This window comes from Dromaius novaehollandiae, chromosome 3, assembly GCF_036370855.1.
Source record: "Dromaius novaehollandiae isolate bDroNov1 chromosome 3, bDroNov1.hap1, whole genome shotgun sequence".
Classification (NCBI taxonomy): Eukaryota; Metazoa; Chordata; class Aves; order Casuariiformes; family Dromaiidae; genus Dromaius; species Dromaius novaehollandiae.
This window is the reverse complement of record NC_088100.1, coordinates 75586127-75600278: the sequence shown is the minus strand read 5'-3', so window position 1 is coordinate 75600278 and position 14152 is coordinate 75586127. Positions and strand designations below refer to the sequence as shown.

Genomic DNA, 14152 nt, shown 5'->3' with positions numbered 1-14152 from the left:
CTGAAAGACAAACTCAGGCCTTGAAGAACTAACAGTATCATCTTTAAAGTGGCTGTTTGTATTGAAGGACAAACTAATGCATAGATCGTCAGTCATGTTTTCATATATCCTAGTGATGCTTCTTTTCTGGCTTTAAGAAGAAACGTACTAACTACTGGAGATGACTATTTATAGGCTTGTCTGAAATACGAAATTGAATTTAAGAAACTGTTACATTGCTGATTTTAAAAATTTAGCTAGGTTTTTGGTAAAAAATAAATTTTTACAACCACATTTTTCCCCCAGTGAAATCATGTTTGGAAGAAAAATATGCATGTATTTTCATCTTCAGGAAAAATAAATGAATAACTACAGACTTTCACTCTTTTCATAACTCTTTTCTATTCAGTATCTTTCTAATGCATTCACCTCTATGGCTTCCCTAGAAATAGTCTTGAAATTTGGATCACAGACAGCAATTACACGTCCCTGTGTAGGCACTTCAGTCTTTTTGATTTCTTGCTTCCTTCCTCCTTGCTACTAGGCTGTTTCACTCATGTTGAAAGCCTTTCACTCCTTGTTCTGAGTATCCTCCTCGTCTTTCTCTTCTTTTCCTTCTCTTTCCCCTACAGTGCCTCTCCTCATATTCTTGGGCCTTACCCTTGCTTTTTCCAGCTCTCTGTAACTTTGCTCTTCCACCTGGCTTTTGTCTTTCCAGTACTGCCGCTTTTTCACTTTCCAACTCTACTCTTGAGACTGGTGCAGTGGAATCAGATTAAGAGTGGTCATGTTGCTGCCTGATAGCTGTAAAGAGGAAGTGTGGAACACACCTTAGGAAGTTTAATTCTTACTTTGTCACTCCTTCTCCCCTTCTCTCCACATAGTCGAAAAAGCCATAGATTTCCAGCAATATCACTTCTGTAGAAAGAAAAAAGGGTGTGTTCTGCATGATGCAAAGCTTAACCATATATCTGTATCTACCTAAGGCGTTTCTGTTTTGTTCTTTCTCCTGGCACAGCTAAACCCCCACCAACTTCTGGTTTGGGCCAGTGGTGTCTTTCAGGGAATGGAAATGACTACCATGGTAGGATAGCCATCACTGAATCAGGAAATACATTTCAATATTGGAGCACTCAGTTTCCTTGCAAACATAGGCAAACTCCTGAGAACAATCCCTGCAAGTAAATGAAACACCTTCATTAGTTATAGACTGTACCATTACCAAGAAAGACTTATCCTAAAATGATCCTCATAAAAATGTCTGTGAATGTGATGCCAGATCTCTTCCTCCCTACTCTACTTATTACTCCTGTTTGGGTCTTTGCTTTGATACTGCTCTTTCTTCTAGATTATTCTTTTTGTCCAGTCAGCTTATTATCAGGTACTTAAGCCTTTTCTACTGACATTCATAGTTTTCCTACTCTTCCTTTCTCCATTCCAACCTGTCCTGTATCCTTCCTGGCTAACTAGTGTTCAGGGTGGTGTTATGGTTGGGGTGCTTCAGGAACAGTAGTGTCCGATTCAGATCTTCTGATTACCCCGTTTTTTTTTTTTTTTTTTTTTTTTTTTGGATCATGTAGATATACTTGCTATGCAGCTTTAAGAGAGGCAGCACTGATTTTAAAATGCTCTAAATTGCGTTTGGTTAGGATTATTTGATAGCAGTAGCATTGGGCAACCACTGGGCATTGGTTAAGTCTGTGTGTAGGAACACAGGGAAAGAATTGACTGGGGCTGGCAGCTAGTTACCTTAATTCTGTGGGCAATGGATATGACCAAGCAAATCTTCCCAGAGGCACTGGAAATGTCTTGCATTGCTGCTCCAGAAGAAAAGTGAAGGGAAAGGGCAGAGTGTGCCTGGAAATCATCTATTCAAACTGGCAAGGACCGGTAGGACTGGCATGTGACAGTGGAGCTGTCACACACATCTGTGTGACATGGAGCCACTGAGAGACTAAAGGTGTCAGGAATCAGGAAAGATGGGCAGCAGCTTGGAGTCTGAATTCAAAGCTGTGAGCTGCACCCAGTGGTCTAGACCTGTGTGAAGAAGCAGGGGTTGAGAAAATAAAACAGAGGAATGCCACACCAGATCACACCAAAGGTTCATCTAGGCCAGTATCCTGTTTCGGTACAAGAACAGAGCATATACTGAGTACTTTCCTAGCCTTCTGTGATTAACTGGTGTTTCATTGTCTTTGGTATTTCCATTTCTCTCTCCTTGCGGTACTGTCTCACTTCAGCCAGTATTATTCTAATTAGCAATATGCTTTGAGACATAAGAGAGGGGAGGGAAGGAGAAAGTTCTCTTAACTTCTAGAATGGGATGCTCTGTGGCTTCTTTTTCTGTCTGCAGAGGGCTTATACACTCTCCAAATCAGAGTATGTTCCCACATAACTGGTCCAGCACAAAAGCCATCTGAGACTGGTTAGAATTTTGAATATAAGCCAGTTGTACTGGACTGGTCAGCTGCCAGTATACAGACCTTACAGTAAGAATATTTTAGTGCATGCCTTTACAGTGCTGCTTCTGGTCTGAGAGCACAAAAGAGAAAAGTTCAAACGTGGAAAACTCATCATATAACCTTCAGCCATAGAACAGTTATTACTGGATTTGTTGACCATTTCCGAAACAGTAGTATATTGAAATAATGGGACACGCAACAGGGGATAATGTTTTACCTGTGATGATGACTGTAAAGTAAGTGAAACATTAAACAGGTCAGGAAAACAGTTTAGTCCTTTGTATGTAGCTAGTTTAAGATATCCAGAATGCTGTTGTTCTCAGTCAATTTTTCCATTTCAGGGGTTTTGCTAAAAATTATTGTAGGAACGCAGATGGTAAGAAGAGGCCCTGGTGCTATACCAACAGCAACACAACACAATGGCAGTATTGTAGCATTCCTCAGTGTCCACAGACAGCATCACAAATCACTGGTAAGGTGAAGGGTGGTATAACTCGTGCTACAGAAACAGAAAATACAGTGGAAGGTCATCATTGTGTTGTAAAAATCTCTACTAAACTCTGTTCAGTGGTATTGTTTGTTTATTGATTTTGTGGGCATGCTGCAAAGCTTACTCAGTCATGAGTAGAAAATAGGACCTTTTTGTCACAGGGGAAATGACAGTGAAGGTTTTAAGTCTACTGGTTGACAAATTAGAGAGTTCTAGTCTTCCTTTTACATGTAAGTAAATACAAGAAGATATTAAAAACAAACACGACCAAAGATCTCTGGTGAAAGATATGGTGAAAATGGTCTTTCTTAATGCATTTGGGGAGGGGAAATGAAAATGAGGATGAAAGGAGAAAAAAGCAATAAAAGAACAATGATTCATTTTTTAAATCCTGAACATTTATCTCCTACATCTAACTTACGAAAAATTAAATTTGAAGAAATTTTAGATCTACACGTGTACCTTTTGATTCCCTAATCCAACCAAATGTGGTGTGCAGAAGTGAAATTTAAATGCAAGTGCTCCTGTCAAGTACCATCTGGTGCATGAAGGCTTTCCAGACACCCTTGCACATGCCTTCTGGTTTTTATTCTCAAACATTCCTGCAACTGCTTACTATTCTGTCTGATTTTTCTAACTCACTATTACCTCTCTCCTGAAGGCTTTTTTTTACTTTGAATTTGAACACATAAATAAAATTAAGGGACTGATTTCTGCTGTTCATTATAGGTGATGATATGCCAAGGCAGTCTGCAAGTCCAGAGGAATGCTATCAAGAGAGAGGCTTGGATTACCATGGAACAGCTTCTTTTACTACCATGGGAAAGAAATGCCAAGCTTGGAATTCAATGCTGCCACATCGTCACAATAGAACGGCAAGCAATTTCCCCAAAGCCTATGTTTATTTTGCATTTTTGTGTTGTGTTAGCCAGTTGTTCTCACTTTACACACAGTTGCCTTACAGTAGTTAAAAGTAGAAGGGAATATCCTTGCTAAAAAAAATGACACTTTTCATTTTTATTTTTCTAAGACAGAAACTTTATTATTTGCCCAAGCTTTAAAAATGACCTTTTGGTCTTTTTTTTCCACAACATTTAAATTGTGGACTAAACATAAATAAAAAACATCCTTTTAAATTACCCTTGAAGAATTCAAGAGTTGCCATTACTCTTCAAGAACATATGCAAAAACAGTCATTAAGGCATATGGCAAAATATCTGCCTGCTTTCCAAAGCTGTCTCTTTATTAATATTTGAGAGAGCTGCAATAGCCTTTAAAGCTGCTTCAGTGAGTAACAGATGGGAGAATTCAACAGCCTAGATATTCACTGATGGCCTGGACTATTTTTATATGGGAAAGCCATCACATTGGCTAACAAGCCCACACTTAGTTGTGCATTGGAATGGAAATGGTGAGACTAATAAAAATATCTCCTTTCCAGGCCCTGTAACGCTGACTCCTGTCCTTTTCGGTCTATCCACAATACATCAGTTTCAGTAATCATCCTGCTGAAGTCCTCTCATCTGTCATTTGCTTCACAAATCCTTTCAGTCTGTCTTTACTGCTTCTCACATAAATCTCTATTCACACTCTGCCTACAGCTTATCTCTTCTTTCAGTCCCATCCCAAATCACACTGTTTTGATCAACTCAATTATTATTTTTGTGGAAGATTTCTGTTTGTAAAACTCTTGGAGATTTTGTCACTCTTCTGATTCAAGATAGAGAAATTATCTGAATTCTTTAAGATTCTTGGGGAGAGGAAAACCATTTCCCTTTCTATCCCATCCAACCTTCATTTTGCAAACACTTAAGTGAGAAATGCTCACTGAATTTAGTAGAACTATTCCTAGATAGTAATCCCTACTCAAACTCACATGCATATGTGTTCACTAAAAGTTAGAAGGGACAATTCTGTTGTCTGACACTGGAAAAAGCATTCTTTTTAATCTTTGCAGTAAGCTCCCAGTCCTAAAAGATACAGATCAGTTTAATTGTGTATTAAAATTAATGGATATTTTCTGCATTTGCATATATGTTCTAATGATTGTTAATAAAGACAAATGCTGCATCATCAGGCATTATGCAGCTAGTCAGAATATTTCTATAACCTGCAGTTAAGACTCCACAAACATTATTAGGTTTTATCAAAAACGAAATGGACAGCTCTGCTGTTGTACAGTATATACCTTGCTGTTTATAGCACATAATAATTACTTATTTCTTTTTACTTGATAGTGATCTGAGTTCTGTGATACATAACACAGAAGCAAATTTGTACCATTTCTGTATTTTGCACACCTCACCTATTTCATGAAATATTCCCACACATTTTTGGAAGGCTATATATGAATCAAAGTGCATTGTTTTTATATTTCTAGGGATCTGAGAGAGAACTATTGCCAAAACCTGGATAATGACATATCCCCTTGGTGTTACACTACTGTTCCTACTGTGAGATGGGAATATTGTAATCTGCAAAAGTGTGACTATGGAGGACACCTTGTTTCACCTGAACTGCCTTATTCAACATTAGAACCAGGCACTGATATGACTGTTTTGGACATGACAGGTAACCACTTAACTACAACTTTGACTCCTCTAGATTTAAAAGAAGCTGGAACAAAGAGGTACCTACTGAAATCAATCTAAATGACAGTAGAGTGTGGTAAGAAGTTGTACCTTTCCTCTAGTTTACAAACAATTTCTTAGAATTAAGTGGCCAGGATTCTTTATTGAAATGTGTATGTTAACAGAATTCCCCATCGTTATCTATCATATTGTATAATATTCTTTTCTTCTTAAGAGACACAGAAGAAATCAAATGGGAGGTTTTGAGACTGCATCATCACAGTATTGAAAGAGCTACTAGTCATAACAGCACATATAGGTGTGATGTTAATAACTGGCTTGAAGATTTTGTTTTCAGTCCACTTAAACAAAGAGGCTGTCTTAATAATTGGAGATATCCTGTGCACAGAAGACTTTAACCTGTGTGCTCAGTGAAAGCAGACCTTCCCTCAAATCCCTCAAGTCTGTTCATATGTGCAGAATACAGGTGATGTGAGATGTAGGTTGAGCACCAAGAGCTGCATCTCAGGAGCCTACTTTCAAACTAAGGGCCTTGGTTGGGCCATACCTTTACATTGTCTTTTATAGGTTCTGTTCTCTGCTCAAGTGCAGCTAACATTTTGCATTCATCTGTAGCAGACGATTAGTATCTCTGCTGAGGATTCTATTTGCCTTATATTTTGCTTGTTTTTCTAATTAAAAACTTCGCTCTCAGAAGCTATGCTTTACATATTGTAAAACATTACAATGGACGGTTGTGTTTTGAAGAAAAGAGGTAGAGCAAGATTAAATATTTAATCCTGCAAGATATTAAGTACTCTGTGCAACACCTTGTAGGAGCAATATTTGGGCTTATAATGTAGCTGCTAATAGGCACACATCCAGAGCCCTGTCTCTTGCAGTAGTGAGAACCATCTGGATCTAATCTTTGCTTTTAAAAATGATTTTTAATTCTTGTGGCTGAAGAGGAAAGCTTGAAAATATGACTCAGTTGCAAACAAGTTAATATCTGCTGGTGATGGCAAAGAATCTGAAGTATTATCTGTGGGAAGCAGGAACTTCTTACATTTTAACCCTCAAATGGTTCACTCTAATACTAACTGCATAAGAAATAGTATGATGGAGTCTTTTCAATATTTTTGCACTGTATGTGATAGTTGATAACAGTCATCTCCAAATCAACAAATTCTGTGAACTGATATTTTGTACAGACACATGCTTCCATAGAATTTTTCTCAGAGTATCACAGGTCAAAAAAACTTCTTTATGTAAGCAGACAGGAATGAAATAGTTCCATCTGCTTATTTCCATTTATCTTGGAATTTTACCCAATGGTGGTTCACTCTAATACTAACTGCATAAGAAATAGTATGATGGAGTCTTTTCAATATTTTTGCACTGTATGTGATAGTTGATAACAGTCATCTCCAAATCAACAAATTCTGTGAACTGATATTTTGTACAGACACATGCTTCCATAGAATTTTTCTCAGAGTATCACAGGTCAAAAAAACTTCTTTATGTAAGCAGACAGGAATGAAATAGTTCCATCTGCTTATTTCCATTTATCTTGGAATTTTACCCAATGGTTTACAGCAAAGCATTATTACTTTTTCTCCACCCTTTACAGAGTGTATTACTGGCGGTGGTAAAAGATTATCATGGTGCAGTCAAGAAAACTAGAAGCAGCAGGACTTGTCAAGAGTGGAGTTCTCAGGAGCCTCATCACCACACTTATCTCACTCCAGAGACTCATCCAAGATCAGACCTGGATAAAAATGTAAGCAGCTGTTAATGCAATATTTGCATCTAATATTGCCTCCCTCCACTCTGACATGGACACTGGTTGTCAGAGAAACAAACTCCATGACCTTGGAACAAACTAAGAATTTGGTTTCATCGGTTCTTGTTGGTGTGAATAATCACCACTTGTGTGACAAGGTGAGTCCAGCAGCTCTGTCACACTCTCCTTTGGCCCAGTAGTATAGTTTTCTCTCTGGCTATGCTAAAAATGATGAGCATCGTCTTTAGATATGACCCATCAAATGATAGGTCCTCCTGTACACCTGAGGACCACAAGGCCTGCCCTCCAAACAGTGCCCCTGACATCTCTGCTAGGAGGAGCAGGTTAGAGAAGCTGGTTTTCAGTAGTGACAGAGGCAGACAGAAGTCAGAGAGATTTCTTTAGGCACCTTTTTACTATGATACTTAGTACCACAGATGTCTCAAATTTAGCAGCCATACTTCACAGCACTAGCACACATAGACACGAAAATCCCATTCTAGTTCTCCAGCAATCATCCCTTTTCTTCTAACTCATTTTAACATGCATCCATTCCAAGCAGTGACTTCACATGCTTCGCTGTTTCATATTCTACTTGCTGCCTGACTTATGCTATGGTATAAACCATTTCCTCTACAGTCATGTGGCTTTGGACCTTGCTGAAGCCTTTCTCCTTGTGATGTGAGAAGCTAAGCTCTTCATCGAATTTCAATTTTTCTGTGAGGAATTTCTCCTGAGTTACTGTGTCCTGAAGAAAAGCAGCTGATCAAACATACCTTTCTTTCTTCCTTCTTGGAATTATGAAGATTTTCCTAGATAGATGAAGAGCAGAAGAAACAGCAAGAATTATTTTTACTAGAGAGATAGGGAATGTTCAGAGGAAAGAACGGAAAGAGTCTATCAACTCAAACTGATTCACACCTTTTTCTCTGTCTTCACTGTCCTTTTCTATGGAAGCAGTATAGCCTGCCCTGAGAAGCAAAGAGGATGAAGAAAATGTAAGAGGCTGAAGAAGCACAGATGATAGTGAGCCTGGTTCTAGGTTGACAAAGAGCAGATGAGAATGTAGGGGACAGGGAAGAAACTGAAAGTTCTGTATCAGGAAGCAATCAGTAAGGGAGACAAATCGTATCCTCTATGTTTTTGAGGGCTGACAATAACCAGCTGAAACACATATACATGCAGCATGGATGGGACAGACTTACATTTTAACATTGTTATTATATCTCATAATTTTATGGTAATGTTAGGATTTTGAATATTCTGGTGTGCTTTTTCAACTAAATATTGATAATAATGCACTCTCTTTTATCTATGAAAAATACTGCGCAAAGAGTAGCTCAAATCTTAGCAGTTACAGCCCTGATAAGCACAACTAAAGTTTACTTAAATGATGAAAGCTTTTATGATGCAGTCTCAGTTTGTTTTTCTTTTCTTTAAATGTAGCATCTAGAGCAATATGTCAGGATTGGCTTTACCTGAGCTAGGGTAGTAAGCCACTGACAAACTGCTCTGTACAGTCTTGGCCTGAGGTTGTTAGGGATGGTTTACAGGAGTCACTGAAATAAAGCTACTTATTCAAGTGCTTGTACACTGCCTGGATGCTCCTTCCACTTTGGAAAAGGGAAAGGAGGCTGATTAGCAAACATGAACAACAAACCATGCCAAATTCCAGAAGAGGAGTTATTTTTCTTCTACAGATCATTTTCAATATATGTTCTTTCGACAGTCATTCCAAGCAGTATCCCTTCATATTCATGGATTGCCTGGAAGGAGATCTCAGAGTTTTCATGTAAAATAAATATTTTTAGAACCATTCTACCAAAGACAAAATCAGCCTGGCACTTCTGCAGCAACATAGCACACAGAAGAGGTGGAGGTCATACACTGCTACACTGCAGCTTCAGGAATGGCAACATGTTTCTTGTGAGGCCACCAAGGTAGCTTGAACTCTAGTGAAGCAGCTGATCATTGCATGCAAATTACCCTTGCTGGTCCCAAAGCAAATTCTGGCATAATCAATTATTGAAATAGCCAATCCTCATGTGGAGATAGCTGCACTTTTGAGACACTAGAGTGTTCATCTAGGAGAATCTAGGAGAAAACTATATGCCTTTTCTCTGCAAGTTAGTAGTATATTCACCTCTCGGCATGGACATAGATCAGTTTCTGAGGGGGGTAGTAAATGCAGATGCTGAGGTGAAGACAGCGTTTTGTATATACTTCAGAGTCAGCAAAAGAAAACATCACCTTGGCACTGTGTCAGCTGGCACTGAAGGCCTGGCAAGAGCGGCTGCTGAATTCCAGGGAAACAGGCGCATCTATTAGGGCTGAGCCATTCATTCATTGAATGTGAAAACAGTCAGGTGTCTTGCTTCTCTCCCACTAATCTTGGTGTAGGGCATAGAGTACGAGTGACTCAATGACAAGAAAACTAATGGGTTTGTATTTTTGTGGATCTTCCTTTTCAGTCCTGCAGTGATTGTTGACCAAGTTATACCTGTGTGTTTACCTGAAGGAAGTCTGATGGTAGGAAGTGGAACAGAATGCTTTGCTACTGGCTGGGGAGAAATAAAAGGTGAGGCATAGTCAATGCAGCTGGGAATTTAATAGTCTTGGCAGGATTTGAATGGTTGGTCTCCAGAATTTTTACACTCATTGTACAGGAAAAAACAAATGTATGTACTTAAACTTTTACATAAATCAAAGATTATTGGTTAGTGTCAGTCATTCCATTCCCCCTCGAGCAATCCCACATGCACTGAAAATCAAAAAAAAAAAAAAAAAAAAAAAAGCAGAGAGAATGAAACCAGTGAAACCAAGCAGGGCTGCCCTCTTTCCAGAGTAGTCTTTTCCCTTTACCTTGCTATTCCACAGATTCCTTATCCCTTTTATACACTGTTTGGCCACAAATAGGAAACCCCGTCACCAGTTTAGTGCATACCTGCAGCATTCACCGAAACAGCAGTGAGTGGCATTAACTGGAATTTACAGTGGCAAAGGTGGGGTGAAAGTGAAGATAAGATTCTGTCAAATCAGCTGAAAAAACTGAGGATTAAAGATGGATCAGAGCAAAAGCCCCATCTTTGAAAATTTGGCAGTTTGTGAAAAGTTCAATTCATTATCCAAACTTTATGGCTGGAAACTCACTGTACAAAGAATTGAATGGAAAATCTACACTCGAACCTCTTTTTTCCTCAGCCTTTGGGGTAGAACAGATCCAAACTTACTGCTGAGCCTGCAGTAAGGTTTTTCTCCAATATCAGAACTTGTCTTATTGTTATACTGCTGTGGATTAAAAGCAAAGTGATATTTCTCTGAGCTTTCAGCAATCTCTCCAGCAAAGAGAGGACCTCTGTAAAGGTGTCCTTGGTTTTATAATACAAAGGGTACTTTCTTTCTGAATTTCTGATTTTTTCCAAGTTTAGGTTTAACAAAGTTTAAACAACTTCAATACAGACTGATGTGTTTTCTTCCTCCCTCTCACCCCCGAATCAGATGTTTTTCTGTTACTTCTTGCTAAATCATTTGTAAAGACTCAAAGCCTATGAGGTTTATGTATTAAGGTGTGGAATACAGACAGCTCCCATTGATATAAAAATAGGATGGGAGAACAGGTTGGAAGACAGATAAATTGTCTGTCAATACTAAGCTATTGATAGCAGTCTTTATTTTTGAAGTTTATATTTTTTTCATTAGTTGTTTATTTCCAAAAGGTACTGGTGGGGAGTATGTATAAAAACAGACCAGCTTGCCCATGACTGAAAATAAGGCATGCAATAGCTCTGAATTTCTGGATGGAAAAGTCAAAAAGTTTGAATTCTGTGCTGAGCCTGTTAATGGTTGCACAGATACTTGTCACATAAGAAAAGCCTAGGAGCATCTAATCAGTGATTTCCTATCCTCATTGCAAGCCTGAAGAAAGTACATTGATCTTAGAAGTTTACTTTTCTAGTTCTTTGGTGCTCTCAGTACATTCACTGATCTCCTGTGTCATTGTTAATGACTGTACTTCAAGTTTGTGCTTGACACTCTAAGCAAATCAAATTATACCTTAGTCTCCATGGTTTAGTTCTTAGATTATTCTCTGAAAGTATGTGCTGCATCCTCCATTTAAAATGTAAGAGTTGAAAGGTACATACAGTGCCTCATTCTCCCTTTCCTAGCGCTAGAACTAGATGTTCCCTAGACACTGTGAGTGTCTGTGATGTTGTGGACACTTGGAATAGAAATGTCAACATTGGCATCAATGAAATATGAATGGAAATGTGTGTGTGTAAGTGCCAGGAGAAAGAGCAGAACAAAGGTTAAAAGGATAACAAAGGACATCATTCTCAGTAACAAAACTGAGGAACATGCTGTTCCTGTCAAACCTAGAAGGCCTATGCTGCAGCACAGACAGCCTGTCAGTGGAAGACCCATCTGACAGCAGCAGGAGGAAAATAAAGTTTAGCACATCACATTGTGCCATTCTTTTTTCTGTTAACCCATCAGGAAGACAGACTATAGAAAAGGACCACCCCATAAGAACTGTTGACTCCTAAATGGTGTAAAAGACCTGTCCAAAAACTAGTTAGTCATCACCAATCAGAAATAACCCAAGATGCGATTAGGACTCAGTAGCTGCTGTCCCTTGTCCTTCATGTTGCACACCAGTAACCCTGACTGGACTGCTTGGATGCATACCTCTTGGTGTTCATGTGTATGTGGGTGTAGGAGTGTAAGCAAATGAAATCTATGAGAGAATGAGTATGAATGGGTAAAATCAACTCATTTAGAGATTTTGTAAAAATAATCACTTCTTTTTCCATCAGTTCTCACACTGAGTTTTGTTACATGTCCTGCAGTGCAGATTACAATGCAGTGTAACAACAGCTGTGAATAAGCTAGTGTAAGCACCTGAGCTGCTGCACAGGAGCGCTCATTGATTCTTGCTCAGCACTGCACTAATGCTGCTGCACAGGAGAGGAGCCAATACCTCCTGCAAACCTGAAATGTAATGCATCTCAGACCAGCTCAAGAGTAACTATGCCAGATGCTATTAGGACTAATTACTTTAGCTGCTTTATCTTGTTCATATCGCTACCCTGTTTTTTATTCTAGAGCAGAGTTCAAGGCTCTCTTGAGTGAGTCACACACCTGGCAGAGACAGGTAGATAGAAGACAGGGAGGATCATAAGTGAAGAAAAAAAATCTGACTCATTACATTTTGTTGCAGAAATAACTCCTCACACTGTTCCATAAAAATATGAAACAAAAATATGAAATGAAATGAAATGAAATGAAATGAAATGAAATGGTCAGTCTTAGTTCCTGGCTGTCTCCAGAGCTCTTTATAACATACAGATTTACAAGAATTATCTAATAGACAGGGAAAACTCTTTCCTAGCCAAAGTTCAGGGTTTTTTATGACATTTATTGTCCTTGTACAGCTGTGGAGTTATATTCACTCTTCTTCTTTGCCTCCTATTTGCATATTACTGATTACTGATGTGCTATCACTAACTTAGTGACATTCTTTCTTCTTTAGGGAGACAGTGGAGGACCTTTAGTTTGTCTTGTCCAAGACAGGTTTGTCCAGTGTGGAATCACCTCTTGGAGCTTTGGTTGTGCCCTGCCTAAGAAACCTTCTGTCTTTGTCTGAGTTTCTAGTTATACTTCTTGGATTAAGAATATAATGGAAGCCAACTGATCCTGGGAATGGACTGCCCTCTCCTGGAAAGCAGTATGCATGTTAGAAATATGAGATTACAATCATATTAAATTTTGAGAATGGAAAATAAATATAAAATAATAAAAAAATAAATAGAATCCATTATAAATTACTGTAAATTAATACTCTTTCATAAGTAGCCAAACTGATGGCTTGTTTCCCTCTTTCAATATTCTCTGTGTTTCAACATATTCTACAATAAATACATGTGAAGCACCCATTCAGAAATCCCATTTCTGTGTGTATCTGGACTTCACGTGTAGTTCTAGCCCTCATATAAACCTTTGGAAAGTAAATTGCTCTTGATATTTTACTGTTCTAGTTTGGTGCTCTCGACATTTTCACTGACCTCCTGTATTATTGTTAATGGCTGTACATCAAGGTTTCTCTGAGGACTTCTCATAGGTCATGAAGACACCCAGCTGAACTATGGAGACAGAGACCCTTCACAGGTGAGCTTTGGTCTGTGAATGCCTCTTTCAGACAGCATCATGTGGCTGTAGCAGTCTCCATGATCTGGAGCTCACCGAAGAGCAAACATGAGGATTCCTAGGCAGCTGCCTACTAGTATTGGGATTATATTCTCCTCCAGATGCAATGCAGGCAGAGGAAAAGAGCAAAGAACCCTTTTATTTTAGATCTTCCTCATACTTGGCAATCAGCTTTAGACAGGATTTTCCCAGGGTCTTAAATACAAATGATGGAAAGGAAAAAGACTTTTTTTTCTTCTTTTTTCTGTGTATGGTAAATTTGCAACTGTTACTGAGTCACAACACTGGAGTACACATGCTGCAGTAAAATACGAAATGGCCAACTTAAAAACTTTTTCATAGAACAGACTGAGGCAAGTCTTCAGAGCTCTTCAGTGCTGTTACTTAAAACCCAATATAGTGCAAAGGAAAAATGACACCAGATCCTTACTACCCACCTTGCTTAAGTGTGTAAACATTACGGGTGGAATTTTGCTACCTACAAATGGATGGGTAGTGTCATTTTAGAAGTCTTTGGTTGTTTGAGACATGTGAATGAGCCTGGCAGAAATATTGTAGGCTCTGAGGGAGACCCAGTCCCTTCTGAAGTGGCAGCTGGATTCCAGGCAGGATTCCCTAGGAAGTCTAAAATGGCATTAGATGCTTTGTTCACACCAGTCCCAGC

The 14152-nt window shown here is 38.8% G+C and overlaps 1 protein-coding gene across 2 annotated transcripts in view; it reads left to right on the top strand.

Moving 5' to 3' along the window:
* LOC112988963 (plasminogen-like) overlaps positions 1-9857 on the top strand; it is a 47572-nt gene extending 37715 nt beyond the window's left edge. For both annotated transcript variants that reach the window (XM_064509218.1, XM_064509217.1), the window contains exons 11-15: positions 2783-2913; positions 3661-3806; positions 5312-5502; positions 7132-7281; positions 9756-9857. In XM_064509218.1, the coding sequence (XP_064365288.1) occupies positions 2783-2913; positions 3661-3806; positions 5312-5502; positions 7132-7184 (521 nt within the window). In that variant the 3' untranslated portion in view covers positions 7185-7281; positions 9756-9857. The remainder of the gene's footprint in view (positions 1-2782; positions 2914-3660; positions 3807-5311; positions 5503-7131; positions 7282-9755) is intronic.
* Positions 9858-14152: the final 4295 nt, after the last annotated feature.